The sequence below is a fragment of the Lethenteron reissneri genome, chromosome 34 (assembly GCF_015708825.2).
Source record: "Lethenteron reissneri isolate LAM-NWPU_2019-01 chromosome 34, ASM1570882v1, whole genome shotgun sequence".
In the NCBI taxonomy this organism is placed as follows: Eukaryota; Metazoa; Chordata; class Hyperoartia; order Petromyzontiformes; family Petromyzontidae; genus Lethenteron; species Lethenteron reissneri.
Genome location: NC_083812.1, coordinates 15,631,218 through 15,655,064, shown reverse-complemented (window position 1 = coordinate 15,655,064; position 23,847 = coordinate 15,631,218). Strand labels below are relative to the sequence as shown.

The 23,847-nt window shown below is 47.6% G+C and overlaps 1 protein-coding gene across 1 annotated transcript in view; it reads right to left on the bottom strand.

Annotated features, from left to right (window-relative positions):
• Positions 1–23,847, bottom strand: part of LOC133350735 (paladin-like) — a 46,715-nt gene that overhangs the window by 10,855 nt on the left and 12,013 nt on the right. The window contains 15 exon segments of the mRNA XM_061565417.1: positions 4,127–4,267; positions 5,526–5,597; positions 7,180–7,320; positions 7,754–7,951; positions 9,668–9,847; positions 10,942–11,058; positions 11,633–11,767; positions 14,930–15,025; positions 16,625–16,729; positions 17,261–17,360; positions 18,480–18,622; positions 19,642–19,717; positions 21,428–21,594; positions 21,779–21,961; positions 23,382–23,561. Coding sequence (XP_061421401.1) covers positions 4,127–4,267; positions 5,526–5,597; positions 7,180–7,320; positions 7,754–7,951; positions 9,668–9,847; positions 10,942–11,058; positions 11,633–11,767; positions 14,930–15,025; positions 16,625–16,729; positions 17,261–17,360; positions 18,480–18,622; positions 19,642–19,717; positions 21,428–21,594; positions 21,779–21,961; positions 23,382–23,561 — 2,034 coding nt within the window.

The following is a 23,847-nucleotide window of genomic DNA, read 5'->3' as shown; positions in this document are numbered from 1 at the left end:
GCTGTCGATGACATGTTAGCCGCCGACATTATCTCGCCCTCTACCAGCCCTTGGGGAGCACCGATTGTCCTGGTTAAGAAACAGGATGGCTCGTTGCGGTTTTGCGTAGATTTCCGTCGCCTTAATAAGGTTTCGGTTGCCGACGCATACCCGCTCCCACGGATGGACGAATCGCTGGACGCCTTGGCGGGAGCGCGATTCTTCTCCACACTAGATTTACTTTCGGGATTCTGGCAGCTTCCTCTGGACGATGATTCGAAGCCTAAAACCGCTTTCCGTACACCGCACGGCCTGTTCCAATTCAACCGGTTACCGATGGGCTTACACTCAGCGCCGGCAACCTTCCAGCGGTTGATGGAATTGGTTTTGGCTGGATTGCAATGGGAATCGTGCCTGATTTATTTGGATGACGTAATTGTTTTTGGAAGAACTTTTGACGAACATCTCCAGAGGCTGCGGGCGGTTTTCCAAAGGATGCGGGCTGCTAATTTGAAATTTAAGCCCCAAAAATGCTATTTGTTTCGCGAGTCAGTGCGTTAAATGGGGCACACACGGGGGGAGTCAAGGGGTAAAGATTCATTTGTTGAAATTGTTGCAGCCGGGACGGCTGCGAGCTATGCAGGGGGGAGTGATGTAGGGATGTTGGAGAGAGGGCCGTTATGCATGGCAGCCTATGGGAAAGAAACACAGTGGGCGGGGCTACGTGTGTGCACAGGGAGATGCCCTCTGCGACGTCCGAGCCAGACACCCTGGGGGGGGGCTGGTTCGGCGTTACGATCCCCCGGGGCCCCACCCCTCAAGGAGGGTTGGGTATAAAAAGGGGTCGTTATATGGGCTTAGAGTTATGTTATAGTTAAGCTAAGAAGTCGGAAGACGTCGTAGCTAGAGCCCTGGACTCCCCCTGATCGCCGCCCTTATCAGGGCCCCACGGGATCAGGCTCGAGCCAGTGGCGTGGTCCCGTGAACCAGAGCCAGTGCTCTGGGACTCCGGGTACCGAGCCCGATTACCAGTGTCGGGCCAGACAGCCTCCCCTAGCTCTTAGTGGAGGACTCAGGGGATAGGCTATGGATAGCTAGGGGTATTCCCTGAGTTATACGGGTGAGGGGGCCGCTACCCCCTCTAGGGCTGTCCTGTACTGGCAACTTGTTAAATAAATATACGTGTGCCTCAACTCCGTTGTCAAGCGTCCTCGACGGGTACTTCAGTAGTATTAGGGTGATGAGGAGGCAATTGGCTGCTGTCGAGTGACTGGAGGAATAAAATATGGAATAAATAAACCGATTATACTGTGAGTGGACTAAAGCTATTTTAGTTCTACTGATCATTACAACTACAGTGCTACCACTGCTCATAACAGTGCAGTGGTACTAATGGTGCCAATCATTTCAAATTAATTATCATAATGGACAATTAACCATTTCCCGTTCTGAAATATCTACAAGCTGCAGGGTGGGTTCCCGTTCACCACTGAATCTCAGAATGTGCAAGTGATTAGTGTTAACTTTCTTTAGAGAGGTGTAGCGGTGCTGTTTCTAAAGACATTCTACTGTACTCTATGATAGCTGGCGCCAAACTGTGTGACACGCCCCCCCGCATGGCCTTTTGCTTCCTATTCCGTTCGGAATCGATTCCATTCTGATGACATACCTCATTGAAATGTACGTCATCGGAATGGGAAAAGGTTAAGTAGGCAGCAGGAGGGTTTATGAGTGAGAATACATACGAGGAACACATGTATTAGAAAACATATGCAAAAGTGACTGACGCCATATTGACTACAAAGAAAAGTAAGCGGGCTTGGGCAGGACACGTAATGAGAAGGGACCGATGACCGGGTGGTTGAGACCAACGATGGGGTGACAGCCAAAGGAGAGAACACGCACAATGCGACCACCACTGCAGAGATGGAATGACGAGGTCAGCTCCTGTGCAGGAGATAGTTGGATCGCTGCTTTGCAAGACTGTGAGAGATGGTGATCATCCAGCAGTGGATAAATCATGGCTGATGATGACTGGCTGAGCAGTCCATTGGTCAGAACCAGACTGTATTCAGTTTACGTCTGGATTCCTAACCCTATGCAGTAATGGAACTGTGCATTTCCAAAGTACATGGACAAACAGGCTGGAAAATCTGTTGGTATGTTATTCACAGAGTGGACACCGTGTGACGGTGTTACAGCTCAACTTTCAATCGGCTCTCCGATGTGTCATCGGGTTGTGCCGCGTGCTGTTCGGCATGTCCAACACGCAGCTCCACGTGCCAGGAGCTTCTTCAGGAATTGATGAAGCTCCCAGATCCTGAATGTTCCTGAAGAAGCTCCCAGCAAATATTTAGCATAACGACGGACATCAATATGAACTACACACAGTTCCAATCCGAAAACACAACAGAGCTGCACAGCACAATTGCAAAAACCTACGCAGTCAATTTTCAACTCTGCAAATCATGCGCAACTCAGGTATAAACTAGCAGGAAAGTACAGCGGAAGAGTCATTTTACAGATATTTGGGCATTATTATGAGCAAATGAGCCAAAGTCGACAAAGTACTCAGCAGAATAACTTCAGTACCGTCGCGGGTTTTGACAACATCTTGCCAGAATTCTTGAATTATCTTGGCCCACGTGTGCCCGCTTGTGGTTGGTTCAATACAAGGGTCACCAGGGAAGGGAAGCTGCCAAAGTTCTGGCAAGCGTTGAAAGTCATCGCCCTTCCAAAACACGAGGCTGAAAGCTACTGGCCGACATTGCTGCTCTCCATGCGCTTCAAAGAATTGGAACATCTGATCCTCCAACATATGTCGACACAAGAGGGAAACATCCTGAGTGCGTCCATTGAGAATGGTTTTTCAAAGAAACGTGAAGACAGGGGGCAGTGTTCCTGGACCTGACAGCAGCCGATGACAGTCTGATACAGCAGTCTTCTAGTTAAGATGTCATGAGGTTCAAAGATGGTACAATTGCTTGGAGGAGGCAAATTAATGGCCTGCCCAAGGGCTCTGTGCTAACGCCAACCAAGTTTAGCCTCTACACCAATGACGTCCCACCCACCCAGTCACGAAAATGCATGTATGCAGATGATATATGCTGTGGAACTCAGGCCTGGATGTGTCCAAATCTGAAGAAAACGCTCAACGATGATTTCAACAGGCTGGAGGACGACTGCCAGATGCGGCAACTTCAGTTGAGTGTCACCAAGACGGTGTCGAGCGTGCTTCACCTTCACAACGCCCATGCTGCCCAAGGACTGAACATTTGCCTCAATGGGCCGAGGCGCAGACATAACCTGCATCCAGTTTATCTCACTCGAAGTGACCAGGGACTGGATGCTGACTTACCACGCTCACCTCAGGAATACGGTCGCGATAGCCAAGACTCAGTGACTTGCCTGGCAAGTTCACCGGCTCATCATGGGGCGCTGGTGCCCCAACTCTCGGGACATCAGTACTCGCGATCTCGTACTCGCCGGCAGGATACCGCACACCTGCCTGGGGTCAGTTGTCGAACACCGGACTTGTTGACGACGCGCAGCTACATTTGGCAAATGCGCATCATCTCAGGAGCTCTTTGACCAACTCCCTGGTTTGTGTGCCCGTCACAATCTCCTGACTGCGACCGGCAAGCTACTGGACAAGATACACACCAAGCCAAGTCTGCTGTTGCACGCCAATCTCTTTAGGACACCTTCTGCTCGTCTGTCATCACGGCACCCATTGTGGACCAACGCGCCACACTAGGACGTGTCAGCAGAGTCATCGTAGCGATGGGAGGAGACGCTCTCAGCGTCAACAAGGAACCGATTCCTTGTGGACGAGCCTACGAGCCATCCACTTGGGTGTGATCTTTGGCTTGTGACCGGGCCCTACTCAAACAGGTTCTGAAGTGGTCAAGGCCCCGTGTGTGCGCAGTTGGGCCCTTATGCAACAACCCGGACTGTAGCTGTAGTGCAAGTTGGATAAAAACGCGCATTGTTGAAGACTGTCCGCGGACCTAATGAAGCCTCTGCCTGGCTCAGCGCAAAAAACGCACGCACTAAATAAATAATTTAGCGAGAAAAATAGAGAGACCCTGCATCTCACCGCGTTCTACGGGGCATGCGGCTTAGGCCGTCACGGGGATGCCCATACCTGGCGGTGCGTGCAGATGATGGCTTCGCGCAGGTGGTAGTGCATGGGGGTCATGGTCTCGCTCACAGCGTCCAGCGCCAGGTCCACTTGGCGCTTGCGCGACTGCCCCTGGGGCAGCAGCCGCACCACAGCCTGCACCACCTGTGTACGCACGCGAGTCCATCGCCACACTCCTTGTAATTTAACTATGTCGAAACAACGTGACAAACTTTGACACTTTTCAAAGAGGGAGGGCATCGGGAAAATACAACATGATGATAGATGATTATTTTTAATGCGAAAAAGGTAAAGGTGCAGCCCTGCGAATTAGCTCACTCACGCCACTGCTGGTGGAATGGCCTCCACTGGAGGGAGATCCTGCAGTGGGTATTTTAGCCTACTCTATTACACTATTTAACTAAACTATTTTTCAATGACACTATGTTTATCTTACCAGGTAAGGCACACTGAGCTGTATAGCTATTATTCAGAAGCGACCTGGCCACATATGATTGCTCAACGAAGTGGCTTATCATCGTGTAGAACTTTATAGCAGCCAAATACTCTAAGCGCATTTTTTTTCAATGTGGAAGGAAAAACCGGAGGACCCGGAGAAAAATCCACGTGACCATGGAGAGATCATGCAAACTCCAAATATACAGCAGGCGTCAGGGTCAGGATCGAACCCACAACCTCCTGTATACCAGGTGAGGTAGTTGACATCTTGCCACCAAGGTGCCAGACGTCCTGGGTGCACAGAGGATGTGGATATTTTCTAGGAACGTGCACCATCGTTTCAACAGCTGCACTGGGATAATGCGTGGAACCGGTGACCTCTGGATTGCAAGTCCAGGGCAGCATCACAAGTAATTAATACATGAAACAAAAATAAAACAAACATGTATCTAAAAAATACAAATCGGAAAAAGTGCATCTAGGGCAGAAGACAGCTGATTTTAAGAGTGAAATGTCGGTTCAAGGCGATGGCAATCGACCTCGAGCTATTGCTATATTACATGTGAGCACTTGGGACTGTGATTGAAATAGTGATAATGGACGAGGAGACTAATTTAAATTGAGGAAATGTCACTATGCAAGTGAACCAGTGTGCTTGCGAGGTATAAGTATGGGAACCATTTAGAGCTTCGAATGTATTCACAATACTTTCCTTCACCATTGAAGATGCCGTTCATATGCAGCAGCAAGAACGCGCAAGTGCATGCATGTTAACGTGTGCGTATGTGCGCACGTAGCGAGGCGATGGTGGAGTGAGAGACCGCGTCATTTCCAGTGCCTATCTTCAAACCAGCGAACAGCGTCTGTTGTTTACTTTTTTCGGGATTCTTTGAAATGCAACGACAAACACACCGGCTTGCGGAGCACACGAACACGACGAGCGTCATCACCGCTCGCATCTCACCTCGAATTCTCCCTTAGTGTACTTGGCGTTGGGCACGCTGACCATCTCGTCCTCGTTCTCCGCGGGAAAGCCCTGTGCAAATGAAACCCATCAGCAGTGCCGGAATGAATCAGAACGCTCCAGCAGCAGCCTTCGACCAGAAAAAATAATCACAAACGAGTTGGCGGCATGATTAATAGATGTTTTTGTTATCGAATGCGTTTCCTTCTAATAAGCGTTCGGGTTTTTAAATTCGTAAAAGTTCGAGAGAGAGAATTAAAAAAAAAGACCGAGGCATTAGCATTTGGGCTGCAGGGTATTTTCCACATTGACATTTAAAATATTTAAATAAATAACTATGCTCACAATGAAAAACACATGAACAACAATATTCCCTCGTTATTCACGGAACTTGCTATCCGCGATTTTGGCTATCCGCGAATCGCATCTGGAGGGAAATAGAGTGCTGAGACAAACTGATTGGAGATAAAGTGATGAAATAAATAAATGTGTTATTATGATGATGTCCATGTATTTAATAGCTTGTTTATGTATTTGTTTAAGGTATTTCATTAAAAAGGCCAATATCACTATCCGCAAAATCTGCTATTCAAGGGCATCTCTGGAACGTGTCCTTCGTGAATAACAAGGGAATAGTGTATTACACAAAACTGCATCTTAATGCAGAAACATAGTTGCATTGTTGTACATCATTCCTTCATGTTCATTTACCAAGACGGTGAAACAAAGAACTGTGATTTTGACAATATATGAAGCAGACAATATTGGAAGGAACACACACACACACAACCGAATAAAATAAAACCCACCAAATATTTAACGCACGAAAGAGGAAAAATCTGTAATTACCACAGAGAATGGAAAATTACCGCAATGACAGAAGGGGCGAAATAGACATTCTTCCCCGACTGGCATGAGCATCTGGGTAGACGTGAAATTTAAAATGCCACTAAACTGAAAAAATAAATGATGAGGCAGCTGCTTAGTATGTCGCGTAGAGGGTGCGCGGCTGGATTTGTGTGCGTTTAGGGGCTCCTGGCTCGGCACACTCACAGAGACTCCACTCTAAAGGAGCAGCACCCAGCTGATGGGTAAACAAGTCGCTGAGCCGCACACATTTTCGCACCTCCAATTAGCACGGTTGGCTACGTATAGTGCAAAAGAAGTTCAACATACATACATACCTTCCGGTTGTGAACTCAACATAAGGCGGCCACACAGTACAGCACCACTGCCTCTTTGCTACACACACAATGCAGCACGGCAGCTTAAGAGCCTTTGCCAATCCACTGCTGACTGGGGGCATCCCCCACGCTGTGTGGGTAATGGGGGTTATTGGCCTATACTTCACCACGTTGGTCAGTGTGCGTTGGTGAAGGCAGGAGTGGAGATGCGGGGACTGTAGAAGTACGCTACAGTGGATTTTACTTGCGCTGCCCTCTGCTGCCCACAATGTGGCGCCCACAGCCAGTAACACCTCACGTGCGGGCAGTTTCCCATCCAAACACTTTGCACGCTCAACACTCCTTCGCTTCGGAGGATTGATGTGGACTGGGCGCATTTCGGGTGCACGTTCCGAAGGCGAGCGGCAACAGATTCGATGACGTCGCGTGAAACGGAGCGGGGCCGTCGGGGCGGGACGTGGGCTACGCACGTTGATGTGCCACAGCAGGAGGAGGGCCACCACCATGGCCGTGGTCGTCCGGCCCTTCCCGTCGTGGCAGCTGAACACGATCGCCGGGCTCGAGCTCTCCGCCAGGCACCCGCGCACCGCACCCATTAGCCGATCCAGGTCCTGGCCACACACATGCATGCACGCATGGGAAAAGGATCCATAAAAACCGCTCACTGCACACAATTCCCACTTCCCCAAGATGTGGTATGAAGGGGAATTTTGGCCGGCATAGCGAGCGTTTCTAACCAAGCTGGACAGAAAAACTTCGCTGCCACCGCCACCACCGCCATGCTTGCGTTGCTACGCACGCACTAATTGTGCTCGAGTGCTAGGCCAGCACAACCCACTCCCTTCTCTCTTCCCCACAAACCGAGGACTGCGGGAGTAGAACAAACTACGGGGCGTGCGGTCAACTGCGGCTTCTCCCTGCGACGCGCCGCACGAACGGTGAAGAATTACAACCCACGCGCAGCGGTTGGCTCCACTGCGCCGAGTCCGGTTTGCGTAAGCGCGGGTACGCGAGCGCGCCCGGACGGGCCTCGGCGACCCTGACCTGCTCGGTGAGGCAGGCGGAGCTGGCCAGCGGCACGCGGGCGTAGCGCAGCAGCGGGAAGAGCGCCGCCTGCTGGCGTGCCACCTCTGCCTGCCCCAGACAAGTCTTCACCGGCTTCAGCTGCCTCTCCCCGTCCTGCCGCAGCTCCAGCCACTTCTGACAGCCGAGCAGCTCGGTGCTCATCGCAGCCTCCAGCATCTGCGCACGCGACAGGTGGGGAAACCCAGCGAGCGACAGTTTGAGCGCTTATTAAAAGGCACGGGGGTGGGGCCCCCCAAGGCAGGAGAGGGGCGGTACAAGGCTGAAAACGTCGTGAGCTCTTAAGAGCAGCAGGTGGGCTAATCTGACACTTGCAGCACACAATGGGCCAAAGAAGGGCATCGAGCGTCCATTTACCCGCATCTCGGGCCTGTGTTTGTTTTTTGTTGCCCCCGTGTTCGATGGGCAGAAGAGGACACCATAACTTGTGGTGTTTTGTGCTCATAAACAGGTGCGTGCCGACACGGGTGATTGGGAAAACAGGCTTGCACCCCACGTGATTGCGTGCCGCTCAGTGATTTTGCCTTTGATGAGCTGCACAATGCGCAGCTCTATTGTTCAATAGCAGCCAATCAGAACTGGGCCATGACACCACTGACCTCTATTCTGGGTCTGGTTATCTGAGCGTTAGAGGATACTTATGCAGCGATTATGATGCACGTGCGTACACACGTGCATACACAACAGCAACAGCTGTCATTTGTAACCAAGTGGCGGTGACGTCGCCACATCGCTTGTGCCAGATTCGGTGCAATTTGAGACCACGTCAAGTGTCGAAGACTCACTGACAGGAGGTCACGGGACAGACCCAGGTGTCAACGGTTGACAGAGATGACTGGCAGATGCACCATCTGTGCCCCCTACTGTGCCGACTTGCTGCAATTTAGCCACCCGGCGCTCCGCTTGTTGTGAGCGTCACACCTCTGCCCTTCGTTGTTGTTGCCTCGAACTGCCCAGAAGCATCCTTCATGAGCCTCCTCCATAGAGGCCGATCTTGACACTGCTGAGTACCCGTCATTGATAAATCCACTCGGCTCCATATCCTCCTGTACCACAGAACTCCATTATTTCTCTTTCCTATGCCATAGCCGTTTAGAGCAACCTATCTGACCAAAGACAATCTGCTTTTGCATGCGGTGGCTGGACATGCAGGCTATATGGCTCAGCCAATGGCAGCTTCACCGCTATTTAAAGAAACTGAGCTCCTCACACAATCCAGTCTCGTTAAACCCACGATGGATCATGGGCAGGCCAGCCTGAATTTTTCAAAACCGGCACAGATGTTCCTTCAGAGGGATCCAGGTTTCGCAAACATAGAGAGGCGAGGGTATAAATGTGGCCGAGAAGACCCGGAGCTTTGTATGGAGCGACAGGCCAGATAGCTTCCACACAGCATTACGTAGCTGATAAGGTAATGCTGCATGACTGATTCCAAGCGACACCTCTGCTGCCTAACTGGTACGAGTCATAAGCACAAAAAACAGGCATGGGAACTCCCCCACTCTCTCCACAACTGCCCGTCACTCATGGGAGTTGAGGGGGTGGCGTGTTTTATGACACAAATACATGTGTATATGTGCATACACGCAAATACCAAGATCCCTCATATAGCCTTAACAGACTGTTGGGGCAAGTGTTGATAGCGATCACCTATGAAGGCTGGCATGGCACACGAGGGGGGCCATCACACACACCTGAGTCGAGCTAGGAGAGGCCCAGGACCGGTTCAGATAATTGTCACTGGTGTTGGCCATAAGCGGGAATCGAACTCGTGTCCCTGGGTTCGCAGTGCAATGTGCTAACCACTACACTACCGCATATGCGCACACGCCCGTGTTCTCCGTCCGATTCGTGATGCGTCGATGCGGCATTCACCTCCAGCTGCTGAGGTGAGGTGGCGGGAACGCCGATGCGCTGGTCGGGCGTGGCGCTCTCGCGGGGCGTGCACATGGCCCCGTTTACCTCCAGCACCACCTCGTCGCGCAGGCTCACCCACAGCACCAGCCCGAAGTTCCTCTTCGTGTCCATCAGGTGCGACAGCATGTGGGACAGACCCTGGGTGCAGAGAAACGCGATCGCATCGCACCCATCAGCGAAGCTCTTCGTCGTAAAAGTCCCAGCTTTTGTCAGTTGCGTAATAATAATACACCACGAAACAATGCATTTACATAGTTGTGTTGTGAGATATTCTTATTCCCGTGATACGTTCTGATGTTTTGTACCTCAAGAGGTAACAACCCTACAGCATAGGGTCCATTGAATAAGTCAGCCAAAGAAACACTTCTTAGGCCAAAGGCCTTGTCTAGGTCATGTTTTCACCCATTTCCGTTTACTTTTTGATTATCCTACAAATCTGATCGATTTAATTACTTGGTATATACAAATGCAGAACATACACTATGACAACACAATTGTACACGTGCCTCCAATGTGTGGAAATCTTTCAGATATACTTCATTCATAGCCCGACAACAATCCTGAAATTTAATTCCCAAATGACTGGGTACAGCTCATCAAAGCAAACCGCAATGCAATCAACACGCCACGTGCAACGGAAACTCAGAGGAGGAGCACGCTATCCCTTGAATACCCAGTGGTCCGTGAGACCCCCGCCCCCCCCCCCCCCCCCCCGAAGGAGCACCGGGCTTCCTCCCTCTTGCCCTCAGGGTTTTTTTCTTCTTGGTTCTTTCGGTAAAGTCACGTAGAAGGAAAGTAATAAAATAATAAAAATAAAACATAATAAAATCAAATAATTCTCACGACGTTTCGGCTACAACGCAAGCAGCCGTCTTCAGGTGAAGAATGAGACACTGCCAAGCTAGGAGCTTATATATAAGCTGAGTTGGAGGTGGAAAAAGAAGAGAGCCTTAACAAAAGAATGTGTATATCAAGAGGAATTTAGCATATTCATGGGAAAAAGCTCGTAGCTTGGCAGTGTCTCATTCTTCACCTGAAGACGGCTGCTTGCGTTGTAGCCGAAACGTCGTGAGAATTATTTGATTTTATTATGTTTTATTTTTATTATTTTATTACTTCTCTTCTACGTGACTTTACCGAAAGAACCAAGAAGATGAATCCCTGCAGTCACGAAAGCTTTAAATCGAAACTCAGGGGTTTTGTTGCGAGGTTTATATACGTTGAGCCTCTACCTCCGAGTTGGGCTGCGCCATGCCGAAGATGGGCTGCTTGGGCACTCGGCGGAAATTCGCCACTCGCATGTCGCGCGAGGTGCTCATCACGTCCAGAGAAACGTGCTCGTCCGACACCTGCCGCGCGCACAAGGGGCGAACACTTAAGAGGCGCTTGCTCAAGCCGAGGCCTCAAGCACTGGTACGGCCGCCGTTATGGGTGGCGGAGAGCGCGAGAAGAACAATTTCTGCAACGCGTTTTTTAAGTAAACATGAGCAAAAACAAAATGTTTCAAGTACTTTTTTATCATTGTTTTTATATCACGTTTGCAGGCCCAAAACTCCCAAATGGACCAGCAATAAACAGCACTATTGAAACCATGCCTAAATGGACTTATGGTGATTACAATTCAATATCTGTTGTATGAGTAGTGGTTTTAATCGAGCTCTCAGTTATTATGTCTGCCAACCATCAATAATCATAATAATGATAATGCTCCCTATTTATCTACGACAGACCCACTGAGTCTTAAGACTCTCAAGACATTGGGATGTTGAGTCAATTCCACTTTTGAGTAAACCGGAGCACCCAAAGAAAAACCTATGTATACGAGGGTAGGGGCGGGGAGATGACACCCAAGTTTCACAAAGAAAAGAGCCAGTGCTGTCCCTGCACAACAATCTGATGTTCCCAAGCAGTGTGAGTGCACACCAGCACGCGGGAGCCCTTGGTGACGAGATCTGGCGGGGCGCTCAATTCGGACACGTTGGTCTGGGCCAGGAGCCGGTAGAGGCCAGGGTTCTTGCGCATCCACGCGCTGAACGGAACCGAGAACATCGAGGACACCTGCAGACGTAGGCGGCGGGGAGAGGGGGGGACGAAGACACGTGACAAGACGATGGTTATCACCTGGTTAAATGTGTCGCGTGACCAGGTCGTGTGCCGAGTAAGGTCAAGTACAGGATGATGCAATAGTTTGTGACCCGCGGCCAGGAAGACTGGCGACGGCTGCTTTGGACAGTGTTGGAAAGAAGACTGGGCACGTGCGAGGGGAAGAGCAAGGAATCGGCCCGACCCGGATGTCAAACATCAAAAGACGGGATGGAAGCCGTCTCAGTTGGACGGCGGAGCGACGGACAGGTGGAAGTGGAGAGACACTGCGTGGAGATGTCGGTGCAGGGAGTGTGGTCATGTCCGACAAGGCCAAAATAGGCCAAGGACAAATATAAGAAGACCAGAAATAACAATGGTTAAACTCTGACAAGACATTTGATCAGATAGGATAATCATTTATATTAACGAGCTGAGTCTGTATTATTAGATACAGTTCATACACTGGTAACATTGTAGATACATTTGCCGATTACATAACACTCGTGCATTTCGGGTTACATAATGCCGTATATCGTGAAACCTGCAAGCAATGTAATTTTTAGGTGGACAGCACAACATTTAACAAGAGCCAGACATCCAAACAGTTTAAGTATGCCTATAAATGCCAGCATGAGGCACAATTAACTCATGGTTGGAAGAGGCAGGGAACCGTTCCAAAAGAATGGTAAAATATGAGTGCACAAAATTATACATTGCCAGTTACCAGCTGGTGATTTCTGGAAATTCAAACCTATAATAATTATGGAAGATCATCATAAAATTCAGCATGAAATCTTATAATAAAAATTATAAAGGTCAGCACCCTTAATTTTATTTTGCTAATGCCAACATTAAAAAAAAATAAACTGTTATCAAATTACGAATCCTGTGACTGTACATGTTTAGAAGGTTTTACTCACGCTTAATTTAAGATAATTATAGTGGGAATAAAAAGATACTTACGTTACGCAGTTGTTATGTATTGCTATTATTATGTTGTTTACCCAGGAGAGCCTCCCCCAAGTCTCAAATCATTTTCAGGAGGGTCCTGCCAAGTTTTGCTGGAGGAAGCGATGTTGCTGCTGTGCTTAATCCCAATTTAGAGATTTGCAGGTACATTTCCTAGCACTGCAATGTTTGAATAATGCCAGTGACAGTGTGTGTGTAAGGGATCTGCGAGCCACCCTCACGCACTCTCAACACGCAGACATGAAATCTCTGCACTCGGTATAACACGCACCAATCACACGCACGGGAATACACTAGACGGGGGTCAAGGGTTAAAGGGCACTGACGTCACCCGGACCAGGCGTGCGAGACGAGGATGTGTATTGGGAACGAGGGCAGAGATGAGGGTTTAAAGGGGGCTGTGAGAGGCGTGTTCGAGGTTGGTTTTGGAATGAGTGTGGCTGTGGGTTAAAGAATAAAGGAGTGCTTAACCAGTCTCCGACTCCTCTTCATATGTATTGTTTAGCTGTAGGAGAAAACTGGAGGAATCCCGAGGAAACCCATGCAGAACAGGGGGAGAGAAGTATGACATGTAGGCTTTCACGACCAATAGTATTCATAAGTTTTTTTTTATGACTGAAACAGGAGGATTTATCCACAACTTTGGCTGTTGCGTGATGAGGCTGGTTGTAATTACCGATGAAACATCGTACTTGGATTGTAAATGTTGTGGGTTTACTCTCCAACACACCGGCTTGCTTAACTAGTAACGAATTGGGATATTTTGTTTTTGCGACAAACCTTACTAATTGGCTGTGTCGGGTGGTGGCGGGTTTAACGAAGCATTTATATTCACGCAATCTAACTCAAAAAACCTCTTAAGGTGAGAGCAAATTTAAACTCCCCAGACAAAGGTGCCCAAGTCGGGAATAGAACCCAGGGACTCCTTTCTATGAGGCTCGAGCATTGCCATTGCGCTGCCATCCTGCCACCCAAAACCACAGTCAAATTCTTGGATACAGAAACTGAACATTTTGGCTTTGTTCAGTTATTTCCGATAAAGCAGTGGATAGATCATGGCTGGTGATGATTGCACGGAAGAAAAACTAGGAAAAGAATATTCATAAGCTGTGCACACTTTTAGAGTATAAACTTTAATAACATTTAAATTTAGAATGTATACTCTTACCTTATTGAAATGTACCTAAAATAATGATGTATGAATTTCAAATCCATCAGGTCAGTGAGTTTCAAAGCCACATTGAGAGACCATGTGAGGGAAAAAGTAGCTTCATCAAAGTATGACTCTTGTCTGTCTGGATAAACATCAGTTGGTGGAATAAACTTGTCAGCTGTTCGTTTTTATTGCTGTACACAGTTTTCTTAAAATACGGTGCTTAATAAAAACATTTACTAGACAATATAAATATTTACAAGGACCATATTTAGTTTACGTAAATATATTGACGGGTATCAAACTATTTTGAGAATGAGAGCCTAAAAGGGTAGCATTGACTCAAATGGCCAGCTTATTTGAAGTATCATTAAAAAAATGTAATGTATTTTTTTTATTTTACCGGGTAAGGCCCATTGAGCTATATAGCTATTTTCGAGAAGAGACCTGGCCACAAATGATAGTCCAATGTGGAAATGTATAGAGGCCAAATACTCTAAACGCGTGTTTTTAAATGTGAATGGAAAAAACAGGAGGACCCAGGGAAAAATCCATGCGATGACACGGAGAGACGGTGCAAACTCCAAATATACAGCAGGTGTCAGGATCGGGATCAAACCAACGACCTCCTGTATACCAGGCGAAATAAGTTAATATCTCATCACCGTGGCGCCCCAATCGTTACTCATGAACAGAGAAGATTACGAATAGCGTGTGTGTACCATCCTTAGTCAATCCACTTGTGGATGAGGGTAGCTCTACGCTGAGGGACGCCACCAGAGTGGGAGAACAATGAGATCACCTCTGTGTCCAGGGGCGAGTAGGATTGTCGTATCACGGGATTACGAGGGATCGATCATGGCCTACGATGACGACAATTATACGCCGAAAATAAATTACAAAAAGTCACGACACGTACTTTACAAAATCCTACTCGCAAAACGATCTTCGCTTATCCACACAAGCCGCGCGCAATGTCACGTTATCGTATGAGCAGGCAGCCGTGTGGGAACCTGCTGGTGGAGGTAGGCGTTGAACGCCAGGAGGTAGAAGTAGCACTCCAGGCTCTGCACGGCACGTTTCAGGAAGTACTCTCGGGCACTGCTGCCCTGCAGGGGAGGAACCGGGGGACACGCGTCCCGTCAGCGGATAAATACGCCCCCCTCGCGGCATAGCTCCCCACTTGCGAGGACAGATTTCGGCGTGTGCCGTTGGCACGAAACCCGGATGTTTCGCTGCCACGCGACCGGGGAGAATTCTTCAGGAGCCCAAGTGAATTTCGACACACGCAGCGAAACGTCGGGATGTCGACGCCGAACATATCCGCGGCGCAACTCGAAATGCGCACGCACATCGGAGAGAGTCGAGTAGCAGCACCAAACGTGAAAATCTATACGGCAGCACCTCACAGTTCCCACCGAGTAACCGGTGACCAGCGAGTCCCGCTGCTCAACAGTGATGCCCACTGTGAACACAGCTGCTGTTTTCAGGAGCCATGGGCTCCCCGGCCGCTGCTTGATCAGAGATAGCGGCACGCATTTAACCTCGTGTGCATTTCATGCATACAGTTTTTTGTGTCATGCATCCTGATGAATTAATTAATAATAAATGAATATAAACATTTTATGTATCAGTCTATGCATGGCCCCGTACATGCCCCCTATACGTTTCTCAGAAAACGGGCACTGTGCAAAGTGTTTGCGCTGGGCGAGTGAATGAAAATAGACTGATTTAATGGGACCGACATCGCTTCAGATTATTTAACCCTCTGGTTAATGTCACGAAACAGCAACATGTAAACAAGTTATTTTAAGCTCCTTTTGAACCTGCATTGCATTTATCGCCATCTGAACAGCATACTTGGAGGAAGCTTCACGATAAACACACGCACGCTCGCGCGCGTCAAGGGAAATGTACAGACAGACAGCACGCAGCTGCCTGGGAGGAACAAAATTGAGACGCGGGGTCACCGACCACCACGTGTCCACAGATTCACACCACAAGCCGTGGTCAGAGTTGAACAAACGCTCCTCAATCACCTTTAGCGGCCACACTTAGCAGAAGGCAACACGAGAGCGCATCTCTCCGGACGTGCCGCCACTTTGTGTGAAATGCGGCTGGAGAGCCTCTGAGGCGTGTCCAATTAACCCTGAAAGATCAATGCTCGCTTCATGTTCAGAGTCAAGGGCTGACTGCAGGTGTTAGGGCCTGAGCGAGCACGACACGGGTCTCCTCTCACGTAGGATTGCACGGTCCCATTAATCGGAAAGGATGGTTGGGGAGGGGGGGGAGATGACAAGCTGAGCATGGGATGACACTCTTCACATTAATTCCACCCTCATTGCGACGGTCCGCTCTGCTGTCAGCACGTTCAATGGGCGATTCGTGTTTCCATGGATAATTGCTCCGGAGGTATTTCCAGCCGAGTAACGTGGACCTAACGCACCACCACCCCCCCAACTTCCCTGTTTTCCCTCTCCCCTGCAAATCTGCTGCTCCCGATCGTTGCCTCTACGGTGGTAGGAGGAGGGCAGTGAGCCCCCCCCCCCCCCCCCCCAAGTGCTTCCAGTCAGTCCCCTACTTGAGGGCATATCGCTCCGGACCGTTACGCGATCGTGACCCGTGTTTTCCCGCTCAGATATCTGCTTTGTGTTTTTAAGTTCTTGAACAATACAAAAATAATTGTAAGTAACGACGCCCCTTTGCACCTGTATCTGGTAGTCCTCACGAACGGCCTCCAGCTTGCCCTTGTACAGCTGGATCGAGTCTTTGATGTTGTGCATCTCGGAGCAACACAGAATCGCTTCATCCACCTTATGGGAAAATGGGACAACGCAAAACACGGAACAAAAACTGTGACATTTAATTTGATTTATTATCCTCATTAGGGGCTCTTCTTCAAAGTACAGCTATTAGTGGCACCACGAGCACTAAAAATGTTTGAGTGATCAAATAAAAAACGCATCTCACGTGGGCATAAACTGTTTGGCAGCAAGTATTTATCTCAGGAAGACTGTGGTGATTATGAATGAACAATAGAAAACAATTACATAAACAAAACTTTTAAAAATTAATGCAATTTTAACCAAAAAAAATCCTCCTCGCGCTTTGAAGAGTTACTTAACGATGTTTCCCACTGCACACAAATTGACGCAGCAGGTTTTTGAAAACAATTTACACGACTCAACCGATCATTTCTATGCAACGGCAGCAAAACCAAAACATCCCGAGCTGAATTCACAGGTGTTGAAACATGTGCCTTTGACGATTCATAGAAAATTAGAAATACAATTGCATCGATGTCTGGCCACAGCACCTTAGAGGCGTGAGTGTAATTATCATACCTCTTCTACTATTTTCTGCCCGTTTGGCATCATGTTGATGAAGTTTTGTATTATTTTGAATGTTCCAACACCTCCAACACTCTGCGGCCTCTTCCCTGAGCTGACAGGCAACGGAAAAGCATCAAACAAATTTGTTTTATTTTTAATATTATATGGACACTAAAATATGAATAATAGCAACAATTTCGAAAGCGCCGTACAAGGGGGCGCTGAAATATAAACAGATCACTAATATAATGAGCCAAGAATGTTTGTGTGTAACGCTAGTGACATCACTCCACGTCGACCAGCCCCCCTCATTAATAATCATGAACAGGTGACGTCCTCCTCATAGACCCCACTCCCCGTCATTAATAATCATGAACGGGTGACGTCACTCCGCATGAAGAAGGTAGAGCGGAAACGAAAATTTGTTGATGCAAATTAGCTTTAATTTTGACCTTTATTCATGGAAAGTAAAGCTCATTAAGAAATCAAAGCAGAAACTAATTTAATGAGCCAAACAATGCTGTGTGTGTGTCCCGTGCATGACGTCACTCCACATGAACCCCACTTATTACTAATCATGAGCAGGTGACGTCACTCCACATGCCACACCCCTCCCCAAAAACCATGAGGGGGTGACGTCACTCCACATGCTACACCCCTCCCCAATAACCATTAGTGGGTGACGTCACTCCACATGGGGCAACCCCCCCCCCCTCATTAATAATCACGAGCTGAACAATTTTTCTATTGAATATTTCAGATTTACTGCAATATACACCCATCCTTGGACGGGCAACCATGCTAGTGGTTTATAGGCTAAATAAAGTAAACAGAATAAGGAAAACAATAACGATTTCTTCAATAACACTTCCGTAAATAGAACTTAATAATATCTATATGCTACACATAATGGCCATTGGCCAAAATGCCACCTATTTTGTCAGCTTTCCTCCTTTGGTGGAGTTATTATTTCTGCTCGTGCACTGCTGCCAATGCAGCATCGCAATATATGCTTTGTTTTACAAAGAAGGGAAGGCCAGATGGCATTCCAGAACCTCAAACGACGTCAAACATATTTGTTTACAGCACTGGAAAAAACCACAGCGGCAAGAAATCGCACGGAACGTGGCCATGTTCGCCGCGTCGGGCCGGAGGTGGCTGTAACGAAATGCCTATATATCACGCATTCGTGTGGTGGCAGCGATGGCGGCAGCAGCAGCGAGGCACTTGCTTCTCGACGGGAGGCTGGTGCCTGCATCGAGCGAGCAGCAGGGAGCCAATTATCATGGCCAGGTTGGTTCGCCCAACCCCAACTTGGCAGTTACACAGCAGCGCTGGGAGCGGCCTGGCGTGGTCCATCAGTGCTGTGCTCTCCTGCACCGCGCAGAGAACACACATCGCACGCTCAGGTTGTCGTCAAGCAAAATCACCGCCAACCCGACTCTAATGCGTCGCCCTTCGTTTCCATCCTGCGTGCATTCCTGGCAAACCCCAAACGTTTAATTAGCACTTCGACGGCACGTGGGATTATCGGCCAGCTATATTTTTTTTATATTCTCATTCTCCGCCGCCCCTCATCGTGTGTTGCACGTCGGGTTTGAAAGGACGCGTGGGTGGGGAGAAAAAGAGAATAGAGAGAAAAAAAAATCGATCATTCAATTAACTGTAAAAAGGACACCTGTTGTGGGCACTCTAGCAAATCCTGGCCAGTCCACTCGATGCCACACTCCTGTGTTTTAATTGCATGCCGAAATTATACACACGCTGCACGCACATGATAACACGCTTGGCAATGCACGCAGCTAATGGGCTAAAGTCAATTTTAATTGCTCTTCACATTAAAATGGCTTGTCTACATAGCTTCACGTTCCTGTACAATAAACGACACTTTTCTATTACTGTTTGTCATGAACATGATAAATAAACATAATTACCCATTACATGTTACAATTCAGAATATTTCAATTGCATTTCAAATATACCCAAGATCCCTCAGCTCTACTCTGGTCTGGTGAAAACGCCACTGGTGGTGGGCGGGTTCGTTCCGCCCATCATCCCTCCGTGTTTGATAAAACGAGTACCACTTTATAAAAAGGCCAACAGTGATTGTCATATGAATAGATTCATCCCCACCATGAGAATGTGGAACGTCACCACTCTCTCAGAGCTGTAAACAGCAGAGGAGCAATGCATCAATGCTAATTTGAAGAGGGAGTCACTTTGATGGAAAAAAACCCACTAAAAACACATTATTGCATTTTGACAGCAAACTTGGCAAATGCACATTACAGGGACACACGGCAAGGAACAACTCACGACGACGTGCAAATAAAAAAAACATATTCTAATAACGGACATTGTCCTTTAAAGGTTGGGATGTATGATAAACTTACCCGAAGCACAGCGACAAACGCGTCGAACTGGGTTTCGTCTGGCGCCCCATCGGCCGGTAGTGGCAGCCTCTTGTACCTAAGATTGCAGAGCAGACAAGCATGAGTCGTCTGGAGCAAGAACAGCGGGGCCATCGGCACGCGCCATGCAGGACCGACAACTGGCAGTGCTCCCAGTGCCGCGAGGGGACATCGCTTCAGCCGCAGGCAAAAGCAAAGTGGAGAATGGTCCAAAATATAAAAGTCCTGAGGATGTAAATTTAAATGTTTCAAGTTTAACACGAAACTGAACTGTGAAAGGGTTTAGCCACACATATGCAAGGAAACTGATCGTGAAAGTGTTTATATGCATTGCAGTGGCATTAGGCAAGATCAATTGATTTATCAAGAAATATTTTTTTTTATGATCGACAGTTAATCGCAGTGAAATCTTTGACAGATAAATTCAACGAGACAGGGAATTATGTTTATTTTGTTAAAGTGCTCTCAACTGTTATCTGGAACCGGACAATACAGATGGTATTCATGCGATAAGCGTGCACGTGTCCAATTGTGTTAGCCTATGATTGGCATGGGCAACTTAAAATGAACATTCCGGAAAATGTACAAGAACACTTTGGAAATAGCATAACACTCCTCAAAGTAATAGTCTGGCTGCAGCCTTGATTTAATAAACCTTTAGTGGAAACCTAGCAACAGACCACACTTGCACACACAGTCCAAGCCTGGGGCCATTTCATGTTCAGGCCTAGGTCCAACCCAAAATTAATTAAAAATCTTCAAATCAACTCATGTCAAGCATTATGCAAGGTGATACATGGAGATATACCAAATTACATAATAGGAATATATTACAGAGAAAACGACATTTAATTTTAAAGCTTCTCTATGTCTCCAGCTAATCTCAATATACTGATTATATATATTTGATCACTGTCCTGATAAACTCAGTCCCACATAGGCATCACTGCTCACATATTGAGAAGAGAGTAAGAGTCATTAGAAATCAGTGCAGTTATATATAAATGGAGGACACTGTATATGAACATACTGCTTATATATTTATTTGATTATAAATATGGTTATAATGTTATACACATTACAAGCAAACAAACCAACAGTCCCGAACCATACAAAATATATCCGCGTGTCTCTTTTATGAGAGCAATTGAAATGACAATTGACTGTTATGGAATTTCATTTTTTTTATAATAGTTATTTTTGATTGGCAGGGACACCATTCTTTTACATCATGTCCCATTCCGAGACGCCTGCAAGTGGCAGGGTGGGTCCCATTAACCGCTGAATCTTGGAATGCGCAAGTGGTTCGCGGTAATTTTATTTAGAGAGACATAACATTCTACTCACCGGAGAGAATCGTAGCGACACGACCACACTCTATGATAGCTAGCGCTAAACTTTGCCACACGCCCTCCTGCATGCCCTTGTGGGAGCCTCGGTAGTGATAACATAAATCTTGACTTAAAGCTTTCGTGACTGCAGGAATTCATATTCTTTGGGTCTTTCGGTAAAGGCACGTAGATAGGTTCAAATTATTTATTTTCTTTTTATTAATTTGAACCTATCTACGTGACTTTACCGAAAGACCCAAAGAATATATTGATAAAATTGTTTTATTTGCGTTTTTCTTCCGGTTCCGTCCCAATGATTCCATCGGAACAAAAACTGATGATGTACCCGTACGTCATCGGAAAGAGTTAAGAAGCAAAGGCAACATTGGCGTCACTGTGGATACGTGGGAGGGTGGCGTGTGTGCTTGTGGCGGCACCTGTATGGGGGGTAGGAGGGGGAGAACGCCGGCCGGCGGTACACCTCCTCCGAGACGCACACCTCCTCCTCGCTGTGCACCGACTGCGCGTGCGGTTCGTCCGCGAAACGCTCGATATCCTCGTAGACGAAGTAGGTCCCATCCTTCAAGCGTGCAAAATCTACCAGCTGCCAAGGGGAAGAGTCCATAAAGCGTGGCGTTAAGTGGAAATTAAATGGACCATTTACCGAAGAGTTCTTAAGCAGCTGATAAAAGTGCCCCACTTTTTGCCGTTATTCATCAAAATCAACATGTGGCACTTACGGTGAGCATAAACCTGGAACCGATGAAGCCAGATAGCGATGCCCTCACCTCTCTCCGTATGATCACCTCCAGAGATTCCGAGAAGCGTCCTGAACCCTGCATATGCTCCACTCCCAACCCGTGCAGGTTTTCGTGAAGATTTTCGGGATCGCGCGGAGTGTACGGCACAAAATCTTCTCCTTGTCTTAGGAACACCACTGGCTCCTCCCGAAGGTTAAAGCACACGACCTCCTGCAAGGGAACAAGGAAAACATTATTACAGTCTGTTCTCCTATAACGTGTTTTCATAACGCGAATTGGATATAACACGATTGAGTAAACGGAACTACGTCGCAGCGCGAGTAAGAATAAGCGGTTGTACGACTGCCTTGGCATGGCATCACACAAGGCATTGGGATGCTGCTGGATACTACCCACGCGCCTCAGTCCTTGTTCAGCCTGCGTATGCATCTCACGTGTTATAATGCACTGTGTTTTACCCTGTATTATATATTGTTTATTATTATAACACAATTTCTCCATAACGCGGTGTTCTTCAGGAACATAACTACCACGTTATAGGAGAACACAGTTGTGATGCTTGGTTAATGGTTTTATTGTATACAAATGTTCAACTAAACACTTACAATTATCAACATTTCCGTGACATTTCCTGAAATAATATCGCAGCATTGATTTTTTTTATACGAGCTGGCATAGGGCTCTCTCTGTGTGTCCTTGGGTGGTACCAGCACACGGAGCGAAACGTCGGACATCGTGCAGAACAACATGTGGCACAACCTGGAAATTCATCAGAAAGCCGTACAGTGCAACTTTACAGCACAACCTCAGGAGTGGTAGAAGTAAGCTGCTGTAGGGCTCGCAGTTATTCAACAGCGGGCGCAGCGTAACGCCAATGAACGCTGTTTCTACGTAGAACAATTTCCCAGACACAATGAAATGTACCATCAATCTCAACTAATTTCAATTCTTGAGTAAAACTCACTCGCACACTGTGTGCAACTCATACTAAGCCTACGTGTTACACTGACTGTGTGCAACTGTTACAGCGAGAGGATGTTCTTTGTTAACCGGCCGTGCGATGTTCATGCGCACTGTCCTGACCATCTAGTTCCTGTCCTTGGCATTGAATAAATGTATTTGATGTGGTATATAAACGGAGACTGCATACATTTTAGAATGTAAAACGTTTGCATGTCAGTTACGCATTCGCTGTGCATGTGTTACTGGACACCCTGGACACCCTTGAAAATGAGGGATTTTCCAGCTGGAATTTTTTAATTAAAACAAAAGCAAAATGCATACAACTATAAACTATTAAAATTTTACAAGGTAAGGTCCACTGAGCTATAAAGCTCGATTTCAGAAGTGACCTGGCTATCACAAATGATAGTTCAACGAAGCGGCTTATCATCACGTGGCAATTTATAGCAGCCAAATAGTCTTAAATGCACATTGATTCTAAATGTGGAGGGGAAAAACCAGAGGACCCCGGAGAAAAATCCACACGACCAGGTGTCACGGTCGGGATCGAACCAACGACCTCCTGAATACCAGGCGAGGTAGTTAACATCTCGCCACCGTGAAGGTAGGGCAAGAGAGCGAACAAGCGATGCACACGCCCAGGTGCCCTGTCCCCCCCCCACCACACCTGGTGACCCCTGTCCTGCAGGGTGCGCAGCACTTGCTGGAAGCCGGCCAAGCTGGGCTGGCCCATGCCGTACACGGGCAAGTCTCCGGATGTCTGTCGGAAGTTTGGTGCACCGACAGGACCCGTGGTGCTAAGCACGTCCGCTCCACGGTACAGGTCGCACACAAGGAAGAACTTGCCCTGCATTGTTTTGATGCAGAGCGCGAGCGTCAACGTGTGTGTACACAAACACAAGCACCGACGTTAACAATTGATCTACTGCAGCATAAGCAAATTGATTGAATTGATGTACGTCAGTAATAAGAACATGACTTGTAGTGGCGTTGAAATGGTTAAGTGCCGGATGAGAGTGGAGGTTGTTGCAAGTGGTTACTGTCTTAGTAACGAGTGGACAAAACGTGCAGCTCATGAACGTTTTACAGATGTTGTCCAATCTACAGAGACAACTATCTCCATTCAGGAGGGA